Source organism: Eutrigla gurnardus (genome assembly GCF_963514095.1).
Source record: "Eutrigla gurnardus genome assembly, chromosome: 14".
Classification (NCBI taxonomy): domain Eukaryota; kingdom Metazoa; phylum Chordata; class Actinopteri; order Perciformes; family Triglidae; genus Eutrigla; species Eutrigla gurnardus.
In genome coordinates this window covers 1,487,766-1,507,579 of record NC_139937.1, presented here as the reverse complement: position 1 = coordinate 1,507,579, position 19,814 = coordinate 1,487,766, and the positions used below count along the sequence as shown (strand labels likewise).

General features: G+C 44.0%; 2 protein-coding genes across 4 annotated transcripts in view; one reads left to right on the top strand and one right to left on the bottom strand.

Annotated features, from left to right (window-relative positions):
- Positions 1-20: 20 nt before the first annotated feature.
- On the bottom strand, positions 21-11,123 carry g6fl (g6f-like). The gene is made up of 11 exons (XM_084026599.1): positions 10,990-11,123; positions 9,836-10,168; positions 8,631-8,894; positions 8,310-8,345; positions 7,652-7,987; positions 4,801-5,067; positions 1,826-1,951; positions 1,508-1,581; positions 1,217-1,243; positions 802-848; positions 21-434 (listed from the first exon to the last, which is right to left on the bottom strand). Exons 1-11 carry the CDS (start codon positions 11,060-11,062, stop codon positions 428-430), a joined length of 1,590 nt encoding a protein of 529 aa, XP_083882725.1. The 5' UTR covers positions 11,063-11,123; the 3' UTR covers positions 21-427.
- A 2,612-nt stretch (positions 11,124-13,735) lies between these two features.
- Positions 13,736-19,814, top strand: part of LOC311024693 (nectin-2) — a 99,042-nt gene continuing 92,963 nt past the window's right edge. For 2 of the 3 annotated variants that reach the window (XM_084027221.1, XM_084027220.1), the window contains exon 1: positions 13,738-14,147. In XM_084027221.1, coding sequence (XP_083883347.1) covers positions 14,060-14,147 — 88 coding nt within the window. In that variant the 5' untranslated portion in view covers positions 13,738-14,059. Of the gene's footprint in view, positions 14,148-19,814 lie in introns of all 3 variants that reach the window. The other variant, XM_084027219.1, reaches the window with a different exon arrangement.

Here is a 19,814-nt window from a genome sequence, read left to right as displayed (position 1 = left end):
ATGTATAGGACACGTGCAAACATACAGAGAACATGTTTATTTAGAAATGTGTATACGTAAAAATAAATATCCGTAGAAATACTTATCAACTGGCACAATACAAAATACATAATTGAAGTAAGAGACAATATAACACATTAACTTTCAGACATTGAGGAGAGGACACATATTAGACCCTTAAGGAACAATCTTTCCCCTTTTGTGCAACTAGCCATCAAAGTAAATCAGTAACAAACGTATAAAGAGCAATAGCTTCGGATATAAAAAAGCATTCAAGCAATTGAGTTCCCTGAAACACAGTTTTTATCAAATCCCAGCACTGACATTCAGTTGTTACATTTCTTTATAAAGGCCTTCTGCTGCAGTTGGGAACTCAGCAGATGTGACAACTGGATGAGATGTGGGTAGGTGATCAGCCCTGACACTGCTAGGATCTGAAAACAGAGCACATAGACACATTTGCACACACAAAATCCCGTCCCTCAGTCTCTTTTATCCTTCTTAAACACAAACATGGACAGCCCACGCATCAACAACACACAGGGGCGAAGGAGTGCTGCCTGTCAACGCATGGCGTGATATTATGCTACAGTGTCAGAGTAATGTTCAGGCCAGCGTGATTGGGGAGTGTGAGAGGAATGTGAGGGGCAGATGAATGGTAGTTCAAACACACACACACACACACACACACACACACACACACACACACACACACACACACACACACACACACACACACACACACACATAATGTTCAAAATACAACAGCACACACATAGGTGATGCAAGCTTTTCACTTACCGCTCCAGTTCCTTATAGACATCATCCACTACTCTTGGCTTCAAATCCTGGCATAAAGAAGGAAAGAGGGGAACGGAGACAGGGGAGGAGAGAGTGAAGAGGAGGAAAAAGTGAGAGACTCATGGTACTGAGGCCAGATTTATGTCCCTCTGTACCCTGTGTAATGAGATTGATTTGTTAATACCACTAATGTAACGGTGGCAGTTGATAGGCAATGGATTTATCTGAGTGAGAGTTGACAGATTGGGAGAGAGACTGCAAGTGTGATGGAAGATGCATCTGCTGACATCTTTGGGAACAAGCAGTAGAGAGAGAGAAAGTCTGTATGCATTGGTGGTTGTGTGTCACATCTCCTCACAAGCACACATATTCACCATGCCTTTGTGTGCGCACAGGGGACAACACAATAACTCACCATGTAGACTGAGCTCTGGGGAGGAGCCTGTTGGGAAGGGGAAAACAGGTTTAATGAACAACAAGTGACAGAGAGGGAGGGGTAATGAATATCAGAGGAAAAACAAACAGGAGGAAAGCAACAAAAAAATACATTTAAACAGTGCGCAAGCGAGACAAGACAGTAAGGGAGGAGAGGTGGGTGAGAGATATATAAAAAGAGAAGCGAAAGAGTGGTAAATGTCAGACGGGAGGAGAGGAAGAGGGGAAGATTATTCATCATTTAGTTATCGGAAATTTCTGAATTCATCACCTGTGTGATATCCTCAGGATTCTCATAGATGTTCTCCGTTTCACCCGAGTGGACAGACAGCGACTGCTCAATACCTGAGTACAGAGATAGTTACCAATGCAGTCTCTCTCTCGCTCACACACACACACACACACACACACACACACACACACACACACTCAAATGCACAAGGAGGCGGGGACGTGGGTATGGTTTCATTACAACAAACCCAGAGGATGTCACGGCCCACATCACTCAGTGGCAGTCGACAGGGGCCAAAGATGGACAGAACACAGAGAGCTGTCAAAAAAAAAAAAAAAAAAACGCCAGAAGACTCACCACGACCAGAAATGTGTCTCTGTCTCCATAGCAACACACCGACAGCTGCAGCAACCAGGGGCACCAGGAGTAATAAAGCAGAGAGAGAAGGGAGCAGGGAGGGGGTGGTCACACTGACACTCTCAACTAAAGGAAAGAAAAAAGTGAGAGAGAGAGTGAGAGAGAGAGAGAGAGAGAGAGGGGGGGGGGGGCATGAACAAGAACAGTGCTAATATAAAACGTATAGAGCTATGAGAGTGTGTGGTAGAACATGACATGGAGAAAAGTTATTGCTGTTTGTTCTTCAGTTTGTTCTTTTGTTCGAGTCAAAGGAGGCAACCTTTTCCCTTAACGTGATCACTTCAAGCATTTCAAGACATATTGCAGTGGAGATTTTCCAAACATATTACATGCATTTGCATCATGCTGCTGTCAGTCACACACACTTGGAGCAGGCAAGAAGGCGAAGAAACCCAGGCTGTGTGACAGAATTGTCTGTAAGACAGCTGAGCAGGCATCGATCTGACAGACTCTTAGCCTGGACAGTAAACGTTGTCCATTTGGAGCATGGAGGAGAAAAAGTAAAGCACCAGTATCAAAGAGAGCAGATACGGTCGGATCATTCCACAAAACCTCACAAATGCCCCTTCCTTACAGAGTTGATTAGACCTTTTGCAAATCCTACCTTTTCCCTAAGTCATGATCTAAATATCTAGTCATGTATATATTGTAAATAAAGTCAGGAGAGGCTTTGTCATGCAGTCTCAACATCTGATCCCAGCAATGAAACTGCCTCCAGGCAAACTGACAAACAATGTAAATAGCAGTCTTTTAGCGACAGCCTGTCAATGCAGCATTGGAAAAAACAGGTGGATGGAAGGCGTAGGCTTGATAATCACAGACCTTACATAAGCCAACCGTTTGCAATGTCCCACCAGTCAATTTGTGTTAGGTGAGCTCACGCATGCCTTCAAACTTGTCAGGTTTGTTTGCATAATGAGGATGACATCAGTCTTTCAAAACACGCCATGGGGCGACACGAGGAGCCTCGTTTTCACAGAGACTGTTGTAATTTAGTACCCAAACCAGTGTTCTGTCACTGCCTGCTCACTGTTCACCAAGCACAAAGCCATCAGATCTGTTTGGATAGCCAAAGAGAAGCCTAACAAACAGAACCGTTACTTTACCAAAACACACTTCTTATTTCATCTTTTTCTCAACTATTCATACAGTGTCTCTTCATGGTGTTTGAGCTTCTGCGATGACAGCGACCACCGTCCACTCCGACATCACATCAGATATGTTTGTTAAAGGACGGCCCGAGGCTTCACCTGTGACACAGCTTTTAGCCAGCTCCACTATGATCAATCCTCGTGTGCTGTGTGAGGAGTAATTGATTGGTGAGTGTGTGTCGAGGTTGTTAATGGAATACTGTGGTGAGAGCTGACCTCAAGAACTGACCTGCACTGTTCTCCATGCCAGCGTTAACGCATGAATTATGGTAATTGAGTGAAGTGAAGTGAGGCATTAATGCTTCCAGTTTCTCACGACCACACTGCTTCTTCCTCTATTTCTGTAACTCCCTCCACCTTTTTCTCATCTTCATGGGGGGGGGGGGGGGGGGTTATTATATCAGTGCGATTGAGGAGGATGGCTGATAGAAGGCAGACCAAAGAACTGCTTGAATGCATTGCAAATGATGGGCCTAGTCGGGATAGCAAATGATTGCAGAACATCCCTGACATTTGAAGTATTTTATGTGCTGCAGAGCACCATGATTGCTTCAATTGTGCATTCTCTGAACTATGCCACCAGTGAAAGGAACTCTATTATGCAGAATTTTTATTTTTCTACAACCGGCACTTTACTTTTAGATATGGCTTAGAGCACATAAGATGGCCCCAAATTTTATTAGAGCCAACCCTGGATGCTTCCCTATTTATAAACTCTAACTTTAACTGTCACTGCTTATTGTCATCCTATTCATTAGTAACCAAGAACTTTTGAGCTATCTTGCACAATTGCAGTATTTGTGCAACCCTTCACTTTTCAACTGTGTATATGGACCTGCATTTATATAACGCTTTTCTAGCTACTACTCAAAAATCTAATCTAATCTAATGTTTTTATTCTTTAAATAATCACTCTACTCTGAGTCTAAATGTTGCATGTTACACTGGACAAATGCAACACTATCATATATATATATATATATATATATATATATATATATATATATATAGAGAGAGAGAGAGAGAGAGAGAGAGAGAGAGAGAGAGAGAGGTGAAAGCTTGCTGCCCCTCCCTGTCTTTATCACCTTTTCTCTCTTTTCCATTACTCATATAGCCATACCATCAGTGTGCATGATGATGAGCTCTGGGCTCCTCAACCCAAAGTGATGTATCGGGGTACAGGGAGTGAATTCATCTCTGCTCAGGGATCCATTCAGCTGTCACATCCTCCTGTGCTCCCCCACAGCCACCAATACAATAAGCTTGAATAATTTAGTTTTTGTAGGGAGAGATGTCCTAAGGTCCCGTCTTCTTATATTCGCATATCAGCTGGCTGAGTGTGATGAGAAAAACGATAGCCTTTATGTTTTATATTTTATGGCAGCTGAGCAGAGTATTAAAACTGTGGTGGATTTTTATGAAAAATGGTCACATAAATTGGACTGAGTTATTCCCGCTGGATATCATCTGCAAATCACGTCACAGAAGTCTTGACCTGTGACCTTTTCACTACATTAAGGAAGCATAACATATGGTATCCATCAGGAGCTTTCCCCCCTGAAGCCGGGGGCTTTCTGGCAGATGAATTGACCTGAGGTTGGCTTGAATGCGCCGTGGAACGCTTCAGAGAACACATATCCCAGAATCTTCCACATTCATGGTTCATTATCTCACTGAGTTGACAGTTAGTCTGCCAGGCCTCCCGTGTTACTTAAATAATATAGCGTTGACAAAGACGTCGTAACAGAGTTTGTTTTATCATACCATCCGTTCCACCTTGGTGGGGCAGTGTGACAGCTTGCACTGCCCAGACGGTCTGTCCGTTGTTCAGCTGTAGGGTGCAGGTGTAGTTCCCAGCTGTGTCAGAGGTAATGGGTAGGGGCAGAGTGGTGGAAATGCTACCCAGGCCTTTGCTAAACAAGGGCAGCCGGCGACTCGTGTCCTGGTACTTCCAAGTGGCCCTTCGGACGTGGGACCGCTCTGAGTACAGGCACCCCAACTCCACCATTGAAGAGGATCGGCTGGTTTTAACTGGATGTGATGCAGAGTGGAGAGAGAGAGAGAGAGAGAGAGAGAGAGAGAGAGAGAGAGAGAGAGAGAGAGAGAGAGAGAGAGAGAGAGATAGGAGGATAAGGGAAGAGAAAATGTTACAGAGGGATGAAAGAAATGAAAAGAAATGGTAGGAAAAGGGAGAGGGAGGAAGGATGAGAAAGTGAGTTAAAGGGTAGTGTGTGAATACAGAAAAGGGCAAAGACAGATAGAGAGTAATGGGGGTAAAGGGAAAGTGATATGAAAAACAAAGAACAATTCAGAGAGGGGGTCAAAATAATATATATTCATTAATGTGATTTGCTGCTAATGCAATGGTTGACTGTGACTGATGCTTAGTGTCTCCTCAGACTGAAATGAGGATCCATCTGGGTGTAATCAAGCTTCACAGAACCCCCCCCCCCCCCCACACACACACACACACACACACATACACATAAAACTCGCACATTTCAGCCTTGATTAGTGTGATCACTGTGGGCCACATGCAGCCTTGGTGGGAGGGCAGCAGGTATAATCATACATAATGATATTTATAATAAGGTGGGGTAAAAATATATGTGTCACAGGACTGGTGTGTGTGTGGATGTGTACGTATCCGTGTGTGTGAGGTGCAGATGTGTGAAGCAGGGTGACAGTGATGGATGGGCTGGTGGCGTCTGGGCGGCTGTGATGGATGCCAGCAGGACTGTGATTAGTATAGTCTTCCAAGGCCGCCATGACAGGGCATTGGATGTGTACGCCATTATTGGGTTTTGCGAGTGTGGTTCCAAATGTATTTAGAATGTTTCTGCAAAGGGCGAAACCTCCCCAAGGCGCTCCCATAAAAATCGACAGGTGTTTTGCTCAAAACAATTTTTCTTTAAATTTATGAGTCAAGCAAATGTTCTTTCTCAGGAGCAATATTGGGGGCTGGTTAGGGATCAGTACTTGCTCAAGGACACATCAGCAAGGCAAATGCTTCTTGAAACATTTCTCTGATTACAAGGAACTCTACATCACTGTAACACTGTCTTGTACACTGTTCAGATTAAATGAAGAATTTGACATTTACTCTCACGTCTACATGTGTACTAAGCCATCATCTTAGTTTAGCTTAAAGTGGGAGGAAACGTTGAGCGCTCACCGATCAATTAGGTCTCATTCGTCAAATCCATACACAAACGGAACTGCAAACATGTCACGTTGTGGTTTTAAGGGGAATTGTGTGCAGTAAGGGTACGGTGACCCAGCGTCGTCACAGTGAGGTTGCCAGGCAACCAGCGGAGAGCAGTGTCCCACCACTTCTGTTACTTTCAGAAACTATTTTGTGATTAGCCTGCTGTGTGGAAGTGAGGGGAGCCAACTGCTCTCTGTAGTTCCCACTTTTGAAAATGTTTTGCAGAATTATTTCACTTTTCATGTCAAGACTCAAGGTCAACACTATGAATGCCTTCCAAGAGAGACTGCCTGAAAATATGCACCGCCAGGCCTGTGAAGGTCCAGTGAATGAGCCCTCCCCAAATCTGTTTTACAAATTTGCAAATCGTCAGTTACTACTTTCACACAGTTTATTGTTGATATTTTAATTTTGATAAGTAATGGAGAAAATGTTGGATAATTATAGAATTTGCTTATATTTAGGATGAACGCACTTCTAATTTCCAACTTTTGGACTAAGCTAATTGCCTCCTGGCTCCAACTCCTTTTTAAAAGCAATGAAAGAGTGTTTCTGCCCCGCCCTGATTCAGTCCACCTGTCCCTGTTAGACCTGCTGCTCCCTGTTCTCACTTCCCCATTAGATCCCATTTACACGAAGGGAAAACGCAGATATTTCCACGCGGTTTGGCCTCTCATTTACATGAAAACGCTGTTTTTATCACACAAAACGTTTATTTCTAAAAACTCCGGCCAAAGTGGAGGTTTCGGATAACGCCGGTTATGTGTTGTCGTGTCAACTGGGAGAAACGGGGTTTTAGGTTCTTAAGCGTTACAGGAAGTCGCTTGTTTTATTCGTTGTTGTTGATTCTGAGGATTCTGGTTGGCTTGCATGGCTTTATCCTTCTCCCTACACTGCCGCAGGTTTGGCATAGTTATAATGGTGCTCGGCGGTGGATTTATGCGGTTAAACGATGTTGTGTGCACAGTTATTTTTAAAAGGGGGGGGGGGGGTATTTGTTTCTCTAAATACCCTGCTTCGTGGCCTTAGTCTCAGTATTTATACCAGCCCCGGCGCTCTGTTCTGTGTCGGTTCATCTTTCATTGCCACATGGAGTTGCCCGTTAACGAGTTGCAACCTGGACTCTCAGTTTGTAAGCCTTTTGTTTAATAAATCATTTACACTCAGCCTGTTTTTTTGCAGATGTTCCCCTGCTGCTTGCTCTCCAAAGCTTGGCAGTTCATCTAACCCTCTGCATGAGAGCAAATCAGGACGTTTCTCTGAATGTCAAAGCATTCCTTTAGATAAAGGACATATAACGGATTATAGGGGGAGGGATACCTCATACAAATGAGGAAATATCTTTGGGGGCTCGTGACGATAATTTGTCACCCATCTGTTTATTCACCTCTTTCATTAGAACTGTACCTTTCAGGACGCTGATCTTGGTCCTGCGGCTTGTGGCGTTGTCATCAAGGATCACCTCACAAATGAAGAGGCCGCCATCATTCAACGTAAGGGGGGTGAGCAAAAAGGAAAAACTCCCGGCCTCTGCGTTGTAGGGTGGGCCGGCGAGCTGGACATTCTTGCTTTTTTCAGTCAAAAAGGTGGAGTCCCTCCAGCGGTCATACCTGTACACCAGCTTTATTTTCTCGTACTTGGTGTCTGGAGGTAGCCAGTGCAGCCGGACGTAGTCCCCCTGGACACCAGGACAGGTCACGGGGGATGGTGTCTGGACCTGGGTGGCAGTGGAGATCTCGCTCTCTGCAGGAGAAGAGGGAATAGGAAATCAAGAGAAACTATAATGATAAAATAGATGGAGGAAGGAAGGAAGAAGGAGTACCAGACACTGATTTGAAGACAAAGACAGATAAATAGACAGGGAATACAGAATAAAGAGGGTGAATGAAGACAGAGCATAAACAGAATATAGAGAGTGGGGAAATGGGGATAGTGGAGAAATCATACAACAATAGGGATTATATGCTGAGAGTTACTTCTTCAGTTGGTCTGGCATTCTGCTCCGCCAGATTATCAAGCTGCTGATACAGTACTTTCAGACTGCTTGTGTTACAAAGTCACTCACCATGTATTATATTGGTGAATCGGGCTGCATTGTAAGCTGTGGAGTGGGGGGGCAAAAAGCAAATAATGAATAAAACACAAGTGTAGAAACTATAATATTCACAGTAGGAATCACTTCATTTTTAGTAAAGATCTGCAGTAGACTTTTAAAATGTGCAACTGGTCTATAAAAGTAAATACTTTGAAGAACTGTAGCTACAGGATGCTTAAATAAATAATGCTGCTGCTGCTGCTGGAGTTTCTACTGATGCCCACGCAGAGCATCAGCACAAGCAATAAATGCATTCAGCTCCTCAGTGATTTTCTCTCCAAACTGCCTCACCATCAACAGTCACGTCCACGTTGAAGGCGAACCGAGTGCTGTTGTTGCCCCACGAGCGAACCCTGCAGATGTAAGCCCCGCTGTCATTGCTCTGGACCATTGGCCGTTTGACCACTGTGTGTGTTTTGGGCTTTTTCTCACTCTTCATGGTCATGCCGTCAGGTGCTGCCCAAGTGATCTCGGTGACAGCAAAGTAGGGATTAACACTTGCAACCAGCTGCAGGGTGCTCCACTGAGGAATGGGTGCAGCGGGGACAACAGTGACTGCAGACGAGGGAAGACACGGGAAAGAAGTATTCAAATGTTTCAGTCAAGTAAAAGTTTAAAATACGTGTACATATACACCAGTAAAATGTTTAAATACGTGTACATATACACCATTACAAGTCAAAGTTTAAAATATGTGTACATATACACCATTACAAATAAAAGTTTAAAATCCGTGTTCATATACACCAGTAAATGTTTAAAATCCGTGTACATATACACCATTACAAGTAAAAGTTTTAAATATGTGTACATATACACCATTACAAGTAAAAGTTTACATAACGTACATATACACCATTACAGGTAAAGGTTTAAATAACAAAGTGTACATATAAACCATTACAACTTATAATGAGTCAAATAACTGTAATAATAACTTACAAGTAAAAGTTTGGTGGTTTTGTAAAACAGATAAGAATCACCAGCAAAACAGACTTTGAGTATGAAAAGTTAAATAAGTCACTATGGACTCTATGGCCGCTTTAAGAGTGTTGTATTCAAATATTTATTAGTGGATTGTTATCAGTGATGAAATAACATGCATACAGCATTTTATTGTTTCATCTGTTCATGTGATTTGAACTGTAGTGGAGTAGAAGTATAGTCAAATAGAAATAGTCAAGTATAATACAACCTCAAAATTGTACTGCTGTTGCACTACGTGAATGCAGGAAATCGAAATGGCGTGTGGCAAAGGTGATTTCTCATAGGTCCTCATTAACTTAGCAATCAAGCAAATAATTGGTTATTAGTTATGTCAATATTTCATAAAGGCATATTTGGCCATGGAGAGATTTACTGTAAAAACAAAACAAGTGATATGTAGAAACATCATAATAGACAGAATGTTGATCCAAACTAGGTGCTATAAAGAAACCTGGCGTTGGGAGGGGCACAGGTGCATGGATCTATATGTAAGCAGCAGATCACTCTACCTGTAAGGATGGCTAACGGGATAATCTTCTCCTTCACTTTCTTCTCTTGCTGCTTTATCAGGCATGAGTAGAGGCCGCTGTCCTCCACTGTGGGAAGAAGGAACAAAGAGAAAACCCTGGTGTCTTGAAAGTTGGGGTCAGTCAATCGCATGGATGCCTTCGAGGCGCCACCAGAGAACTCTTTGCTTTCGCTGGCTGAGAGAAGCAGTTTCCAATCATCCACACCAAGTGGCTTCACCATCCAGTTAATGGCCACGGCGCCCCGCACTGTGGTGTCTGTACAGACCAAGGTGGTCGGCGTGCCCTCTCGAGCCACCACAGCTTCTTCCCAGTCTGAGGGAGAGAGGAACAAACAGCTTCATAACTCAGTCTTGAGTCTTTAACAAAGCCTTTACATTCTGCTTATTTACTACAGTGCTGAGGTCTGCTGGTTTGTGTTTCATCCCTTAAACTATAGGTTGAAACAATACTCACATACCCATATGTAGGCTGCATTGACACAGTTATCGGCTCTTATAATTGTTCCTTGTTCCCGGTCTGGACACAAAGAGATTCCCTCTTAAAACAATTTCAGTATAAGAATTGAGGGACATGAGCTTCGCTGAAGCTAATCTAGGACTTCAGCAGAGTCAGAGTCAAATTTAGTGTGTCTCTTCCAAAGTTACAGTCTTTGTAGTGACATTTTCATGGACAGCAATTCTTTGCTGAGCCGTGGCAGATGGGGAGTAACGAAAGAAAGAACTTTGCACACACAACAAAGGCTCCCTTTGGTAGATCACCACTTGATCTTTCTGACACAGACTGCTAAAACATCATATGCCAGTTTCAAATGCATTTAAATTGCGCTTTTCACACAGAAAAAGCACTGTGGATGTTGTTTTACATTGAATCACTTCGGGAAAAGGTGTCCCTTTGCAGCCAGTATGGGCAGGAGGAAGGATTACAACGGCCGATAACCCTTTCAACAAATACATCAACATGTGAGTGCTGTTGAAAAATGAACCTGTTGTTTCAAGATGGTCAGATTAAAGCCAATAAAATAGGTCTGTTCACGTTTGCACATTAGTCAGGAAATGTAGGCTCCCGTCCCAGATCCGTTGAGCAATATATTTCTATATATTTCTATTTCTATAAAATCGCAAAGTATTTCATACCTGTGATGTCAGAGCGGGAGGAAGATACCGCCACGGTATACACCAGAAGAACGGTGAGAAAACCAGACTCCATCACACATAAAGATAGGGGGAACTCTCACTGCACCAGCTACCTCTCCCACACTGTGACCTTTCTAAGCTCCAAGTAGGGTTCACTTTCCTGCAATATTACTACTGTCTCTGACTGACATGTTTGCTGCACATCTTTCAGCCCAACAGGATGTGGCCAACACTGGGATAATCAGCAGGAAAAGACTCATTATTGCCAGCATCTGTGTGTGTGTGTGTGTGTGTGTGTGTGTGTGTGTGTGTGTGTGTGTGTGTGTGTGTGTGTGTGTTTGAAGCTGATAAACTACATGGTCTGTTACTATGGCCGCACACAAGCCAGACACACCACAATGTAGGCCTGCAGTGTTTTACACTTCAGAGCTTACGGAACTTCTGACCTTAAGATTCAGTTTGACAAAAGGAATGAGCATGCACCGGTGTGTGTATCATGATGTGCGTGTGCGAAATATGATAAGAACAGCAGAAAGCAAGGGATTGAGGGAGATGTGAAAAGCGAGAAATAAAGAGTTTGGGTTAGTGTGGGTGCACAGCAACCCCTAGGCTACATGTCTTTACATCCCATAAATGTCTTTAATTAAGCTAAAGGTATTATCGGCTCCTCTGAGCACTATTACAGATTTTCCATAATTACCATTGGGTGAATGGGGGTGGTGAAGAGAGATAGTCAAAGAGAGGGGAAGTGAGTGAGCGCGAATATGTATTGTGGGTGTCTAATGACAGGGAAAGAGAGAGAGAGAGAGTGAGAGAGAGAGTGGGAGAGAGAGAGAGAGAGGGAGGGAACAAACGTGGAGAGCAGCAAGGAGGGAAACGTGCGGAGCGAGAGGTGCTCAGACAGAATGAGAGAAGCCAGGGAGCAGAGAAGTGTGAGAGTGTTGCAGAGGAACAAAGACAGTGTGACTTCAAAGAAGCCCTGGCTGCTGACACAGAGCATACTGATCCGGTGGCCCCTCCTCTATGGGTAAATAATCACCATAAGCCTTGGCTCTGTCTAATGAATCCACTGCCAATGAGCTAATATCTGTTAACTATGCGCTTCATTATCACTGCCACAGACCCCCGGAGAGCACGAGGATGGAGGACGGGATGAATAGCAGCAAGGAGTGAAGGACGAGTGGACAAAGGAAATCGAATGACACGGGAAGAGGCAGGGAGAGACAGAGAGAGAGAGGGGGAGAGGGAGAGGGAGAGGGAGGGATGAGGAGGAAGGAAAGTGTAAACGAAGGGAAGGTGTAAAGTGTGTGAGATGGTGACAAGAGAGAGAGAGATAGAGAGACAGAGAGAGAGAGAGAGAGAGAGAGAGAGAGAGAGAGGGAGAGGTGACGTATAAGTGGGCGGTAGCTGGAAAGTGGAGGGTGTGAAGGTCGATTTTGGTATGAAAAATGGATGAGTATGGCATAGAAAAGGAAGGAAATCTCCGTTTGGTGGCTTTAAAGCTCCTCACTCTACCATGTATGCATGTGCTTTACTAGCCCCTGACTGTGTTGGTCCTCATGCATCCTGCCTCCGGGGCCAAATTAAAATATGGCGATGCAAAGCACCGTTGGCATTGAAAACCCACAGCTGCTTTCTTTGCATGGCAGATGCTTTCACAGTGTTTGGATTTACAGTGGGCAAGGAGTGGAGAAGAAAATGAACCCCCCCTGCCACTTTGAGGCATAAATCTCCAAAAGAGGAACATATTTATATTTATTTTTCTGGTGTGCATAACATTGTTTGACCTCTGATCACTATCAGCATCTTCAGACAGAAATACAGTCTGAAAATAAGAGGGTGACACTGGAGGGGAATCTGGAAAAGGAACAGAACAGAGGGAACGGAGCGGCGTGATTTTAAACTGTGGGACTTATGGAGATGTAATTACATTGGCTGTAAAACACTTGGGTGTAAGGATTAGACCTTAACCAGATAATGCCTTTGCTATGCTAGTGTGCACCCTGCCTCAGAGGAAAATAGGGCAAAAATGAATGGGAAGTTATTCTGTGGAAGAAGACAACGAAAAAAAATCTCATCAACAAGAGAGTCTGCAAATAGACACACGAGAAGCTGTTTCTTCTCTATTTGATTTTGCTGACTGTATTTTGCTGTTCATTAATGAATGTTTATTGACTTTGGCATCTGCTGTGCTGGAGTTCATCTGAGCTGAGAAATCTCAATAATGTGTCTGTGTAGAAACGAACAGCAGGGGGCGCGAGAATTATCTGTTTCCACGTAGGCCTGCCTCACCAACCCACCCAAACACGGTGGGATCATTAGTTTCCTTTTTGAAGGCCGAGTTCCGCTCTGCTCTAATAACATGTACACCGGTTGCTGAATATTTAATTGTATGCAACTACAGCAGGTTGTTGAGATTACTTTGAGGCAACATTGAGTGTGAACGAGAAGCTCAGATGTTGGATGATGCCATATACGGGGATAGTCCTGGATATCAATCACGCGTGTTTGGATAATCTCCATGCCTTACAGAAAATAAGTTAAACATTTTTTTAGATGATATCGATGTGCAAGCTGTGTGTTTTTCAAGGAAAAGTGCTTTTGGCGATTTCAACAAGTTGTTCCCAGAGTTCCCCCCTCCCCTCCCCATCGCTGGTCCTAATTGTTTTTGGGCAACAGAGAGCTGTGACGCCTCTGAGCCTGATGACATCACCCAGTCACAGACACACACACACACACACACACACACACACACAGTCGGACAGCGCGCTCCCAGGAACTAGTTGTTGGAGTACAGAGAGCGCGGCAGCACTCCGGGAGATTCACCTGTGTTCACCGGGACCGAGTCACACGGACCGTTCGCTCGGTTCAGCAAAGACGCAGACAGCGGGGCTAAGACGAACCTCCGTCGGACTCCCGCTCCGTCCTGCAGCCGAACAAGTTTATTTTCGCCTCGAATGAGTGAGCTTTCACACAGAAACTGAGCCGCATCTGAAGGTTTCGACTGTCCATTCATCCCGGAGAGACTGCTGCCTGCTTCCTTTCAAAGGAAAAGGGACCGTAACCGACCATGGCGAGACGTGACGCCCGAAACTGGCATGACGGCTCGAAAAGGACCGGACTGCTCTGCTTGGTCGCGTCCATACTTATTCAGCACGGTAATTAACCTCCACTTTCACATATAGAAATGTGTCTATATTTAAAAAAAAACTTGTGTTGAGCTGGTTTTGAGCAACGCACTGCCTTCAGCTTTAATAATTCAAGAGGAGATCCGTTTGAACCTGACTAGCACCTGTCCGGGCGGCGACAGGAGCGGAAACCCGGCAGGTGATTTCTTAAGCTTTAACCCCACAATTGTCTGATATGATATTTTCAAACCATCAGCTCTCTGTGTCCCTCTCCCCCACCATTCTTCTCATGTTTTCGGTTCCCGTATCGCTCTTTGACCCGAGTTTCGGTCGGTGACTCAACGCCATGTTTAGTTGTCCTAAGGTGTGGCTCCGTGGAGCAGCAAGGTGTTTTCCCCCAGGTGCATGCTGGTCTCTGTAGTAGCGTTTCCCCTGCTTTAAGTGAGCCACTGTTGCAGCCTGACCTTGGCACTCTTTCCCCTGAAGCCACCCTTCTCTCAACCTGTCGCTTGTCTTGACCCGTCCACCATCACAGACCGAGCTGAACCCGTCCTGACGCCCACACCGAGGGACACGTGACAATGATGACAAGTCTGTTTTTCCCTGTTTTTCTTTTTTAGTTGTAACTAATCGTTTACATCGAGGGAGCCACTCCCAGTGTAGGCCTTTTATTATGAATGAGGTGAGTTAAAGAAGGTAACAGGCCACTGCTGCATCCCTGGCAACCTGTTTAAACGGGTTAATTATTCAGTCTTCTCCAATTCCCTTGAGCCAGCTGTAGCCTACAGGTGCCCCCACCACTGTGAGCAGGCCACACAAACGGGAGCAAACATCCCTGGCATGCTGGGAACGCATTAACATATGAATGCGTGTGGTATGAAACCAGTTCAACATTTTCTCTGCCTCCTTGCTTGGCCAGCTATTTGTTTTGTGCAGTAATTGGGGCAAGAATGCAGACCTAGATCTAACGCTGGCACAGCTACAGTGTACATGTTCACTAGTGTACAGTAATGGAGTTTATCGCCATGTCCTTCTAATCACAACTCATAAGCAGAGTCACCCTGTTTTGATTTAATCATACAGTGGACCCTTTTTTTTGTCCGATTTCATTGTACTGAACATGAAGTGTTCTACAGGGAGGGAGGAGAGTGTGTGTGTGTGTGTGTGTGGGGGTGGGGGGGGGGGGGGGGGTTACATATTTATGAGCGATGGGGGGAAAAATGCAGTGAAAAAACAGTGCTTTTTAGTTCTGATTCATTCAAGCCATCGTTTCAGAGTAAACCTCTGACCCCTTTTTGGGTAATAGTGAAACATGCAAGTTGAGCTGCATCTGTGGAGCAGGAACTTCTCTACTTTGCATTTTGTGTTTCCCAGCAAGCACTTAGCTCACCATCCCAGAGAAGTTAATTTTATGGTTCAGCAAAGTTTTTCACTTTAATGTAGCTTAGCTGTAATTTAAGGTATTCCATATTGACGTTGATGGGTTTTTAATTAGGGACGGCTTCTGCAGTTACATATATATCCAACTCAATAGGTGGGGGTCCAGTTTAAGCTCTGGAATTACACGATAATACTACACCCATCCCCCAATTCAAGGTTGTAAGGGACCACAGATGTGGGTCAGAAAGGCTTGGGCCATTACCATGGAGATGTTTTTATTGGAAGAGGAGTGGGCTTATGTGAGGGGGAGTTGGGAGTGGGGGGCTATGGCAGCATTGTCTTTCTGGCTGAGTAAGCTGCAAGTGTGCAGGGGGTGGCTGGCTGGCTGGCTGGCTGCCTGAGAAACCGGTGAGCATGCAGGGTCAGGGCTGGGGGAGGAGGCCGCTTCCTTCTCGACTCTAACCAACGTTGGTCTTTGTTTACCTGGAATCCTCCGGCAAAGGTTATTTATATGCAAAGCTGCTCTTCAATGCTCTCCTTAGTTTCGAGGAAACAGGTGGCTTTTGGACAACAGAGCAGGGTTTCAGCAGAGTTTCAGGATTGACTGGAGACCTAAACGGGTAGCGTCTGATTAAGACAGGCGACGCCCCACCTCCCCTCTATCTCACCCGCCACTTGAATCCCCCCCACCCCCTGCCGTTTAGCACATACTGGGGCCTTGTTCTTGACGCTCATTATTTTCATCTATCTTTCATTATCTCCCGCTCAGTGTGTTTTGTTTGAGTGAGAGTAGCTTGGTATATTCAAATGGCCTCCCTCACCGTCTCGCAAACCGTCTTTGGACTGAAGACCATGCTGTTTATGACAGACAGGAAAATAAACCACAGGTGACCTCATCATGGTCTGTCACCATGGGGATTTCTTGTCAGCCAGAGCGCTATCGGCCCCTCCGACATGGTTTGTTATCCATACCTATAAATGACCTCCCACAAACGCGAAGGCAATCAGGCATTCTGAGGTGATGTTTCTTTTGGCAGTCCTACTTGTGCAATAGCTCTGCACATGGACAGATTCTGTGTGAACAGTGCAGTCCTGCCAAGCCCGAGACTCTTCATCATTACAACAGAGAGAGCGAGCCCGTTACATTTAGCCTATTAAGAGAAATTTGATTGATGGATAATGAGATGACTTTGTTTTTTTCCTCCTCCCTAATAAAAGAAGGGAAAAAGTAAGTCCTTAGTATCTCATTAGTCCCAGTGGAGTGCTGGGCTTAGGTCTTGGTTTGGTTTTTGTTTCAATGGCTGTCTCAGTTAGTTCCTATCATTATGTAAATGAGCTGTTCATGTCCCTTCGCATCGGTCCTGTAAATGTCAGAAGGATTTTGAAAAGGTCAGGTGTGTGTAAGGAAGTCTCGCTCTGGCCCTGGCATTCACTAGTCTCACACGCACACATGCACACATGCACACACACTCTACTGGGCCTTCCTGTTTAAATTACACATCAATAACCTCCTCCTCCCCCTTATAATCACCATTAAGAGTTTGTTGATTCAGACGTAAAAGTTACAGCAGGATTTACAGGATGTGTGTGGAGATGTGAGAGTGACCGTGTGTGTGTGTGTGTTGTAAACGTGGCCCGACTACTTTTTAACTCATTAAAATGTATTGAGATTGCAGCAAATATTTGGCATTTTACCAAATGAGACTTATGATTTAGACGGCTTTCTATTATTTCCTGTTATTTCACCAGGTACGCATTCGGGGGAAAAGTGATTTCAGTTCCATGGCATTATTTAATGGCTACCTGGCAATGGAGTTCCTCTTAACATTAAACCAGACATGGTATCTGGTATTAAACCAAAGATGTATCGGAAACATTTCAGCAACAGACACTTTTAAACTTTTAAAACCGCCTTTTATATGAAGCTTTATTGATTGAAAGTAATGTTAATTAATCTCCAACATCTTGCATGGTTTGAGATCAGCAGATATTTTGATAAATTAGTTTAATTGTAATTACTTTACGTTTCATTACCAATGACCACAACCAAAATTATCCATCAGGTTTATTGTTGACTTGGCAAATATTATTAGACAGGACGGATGTCTCTGAAGAGAGGGAGGTCACACACACACACACACACACACACACACACACACAGACACACACACACACACACACTAGGGGTGTCATGATACCAAAAATTCAGTAGTCGGTACCAATACCAGTAAAATTACACGATTCCTGATGCCAATTTCGATATCACAGTGAATTTTTTCCCCCTAAGATTTCATGTACTTGAAAAACGTCTTTTTTTTTAAATATCAAAATGTCAAAACAAGACATACAAAACGTAGCATAGAACAACATAGTGCAACAACAAGTGTTCCCAGACACATTCCAGACTTCCAGGCATTAAGGTACTGTGCAAAAACAAAACAGTGAATGTAGCAGTGCAGCCATTCAGCTAACAAGATGCACAATTCTTCACAGCATTTTTCAACTTTTCTTAACTAGTTCAAGGTTTTACAGAGGAAAACTAAGATTAAAAAAAAAAAGATTAAGATTAATTTTCTGAGATTAGATAATTTTCTATGGATTTCCTAAAATCCCATGATGTATTTGAAATGTAAACATGAACTTCTTTATGAAAATATTTGAAACAACACATACAAAATGTAGTGCTAGAGCATAGAATTCTTTAAACAAATCCGGATGACAGTCTTTCAGGTGCTTCGCTAAATTGGAAGTATTACCTCCCTTGGTCTGAAGACCACGATAGCTCCGTTTGCATAACGGCTTCTGGGATTAATTATTACGCCATGGTCATCTGCCTCATATGCACTTCCAGTACTTCCATACACGACTCTTTGTGCCTTTTTTATCCACAAGTCGCAGACGCGGTGGAGCTATTGCTGTAGCTGCAGTCTTCCACGTGCGTTTTTTGTTTTGCTATGTGTAGTTCCACTTCTTCGTGAACTACTACTTCTGATGTAAGTATCGACTGGAGGCATATACTGCCCCCAACAGTTCCGGAAGAGTTATGGCACCGATGCCAACACTGGAATCGGTGTGAGTAGTACTTCAAAAAAATGGGCATTGTCCGTTTTTTGACATTTTAGAATCGAAAGGTACCGCAAGTATCGGTTCTCGTGACATCCCTAACACACACACACACACACACACACACACACACACACACATCCTCATCAGCAAACCTGTTGTCTTTCACAGATCTGAGGACTTATTTAACTGACTATCTTTTAAAGATATCCTCCAACTTCCTGCAACAAGAGAACACTGCTCCATCTCCATGTTAGATGCACCCCCTGCTTACATGTTCATGCTGGATAGATAGTGCCCTGTGCTGAGGTCACACTGAGAGCCCCCCACGGGGGATGTTTGTGTTCCCAGGTAGGGCTGCAACGATTCATCGAGTTACTCGATTAACTCGATTATGAAAATTCCTCGAGGCAAAACATCTGCCTCGAAGCCTCGTTAAATTCCTATGACGCGCCTATGTGCAGGGATCCGATTGTTCCACACGGACTGTTGTTCAGGAAGCACACCAGCGCGTCATACACGGTCATTCATTCTGAATTTAGTTGGCGCGATGGCGGAAAGTCAGCCTCAGAATGTCCGTAAACGACAGAGAGTATCGGGGCTAAACAACGGTATCCTGCTTGCCCATGTGAGCGATTTATTTCTGACAACAAAACGAATGCGTAAAGTAGTAAAATGTGTGACTAGATGTCTCCTCGTCTCCGTGGCGCATTTATCCGTTTTGTTTATGTATATCGATCACTTCTCATCCGCCATCTTGCGAGTGACGTATAGAGTTACGTTTATGCATCGGACGCTCGTATTGGCTCCCGTAGCAGCTTTTACAGCCAATCGGAAAGCCTGATTTACGCTTGGCTGTGAGTTGTTGTGTTTGCCCAAACGGACGGAGGAGTTCAAAGCAGAGAAAAGAACGGTCAAACAGTTACTGTAGTGATAGAGAAAGCTAAATACATAAATGGCACAGAAGAAGTACACTATATACACACATATTTAGGGCAGGGAGAGGAAAGGGCCATTGCTGGCAAAACAAAACGTAAATTAAATGTTATCCATGTTTTATCCAAGTTGATTTAACTGTATTGTTAAATTCTCACTGGCACTTGATAAATGGGCTTAGTTTTGGAGCCAAATTTTGGAGTTGGAATGAATACCTCTGTTTATTTTTTTTAGAAATGCTTGATCATTTTACAGCCACATCATTTTCATTATGCATTATTTGTTTTGGTTGTTTAAAAACGCAATTTTTTTTTTATC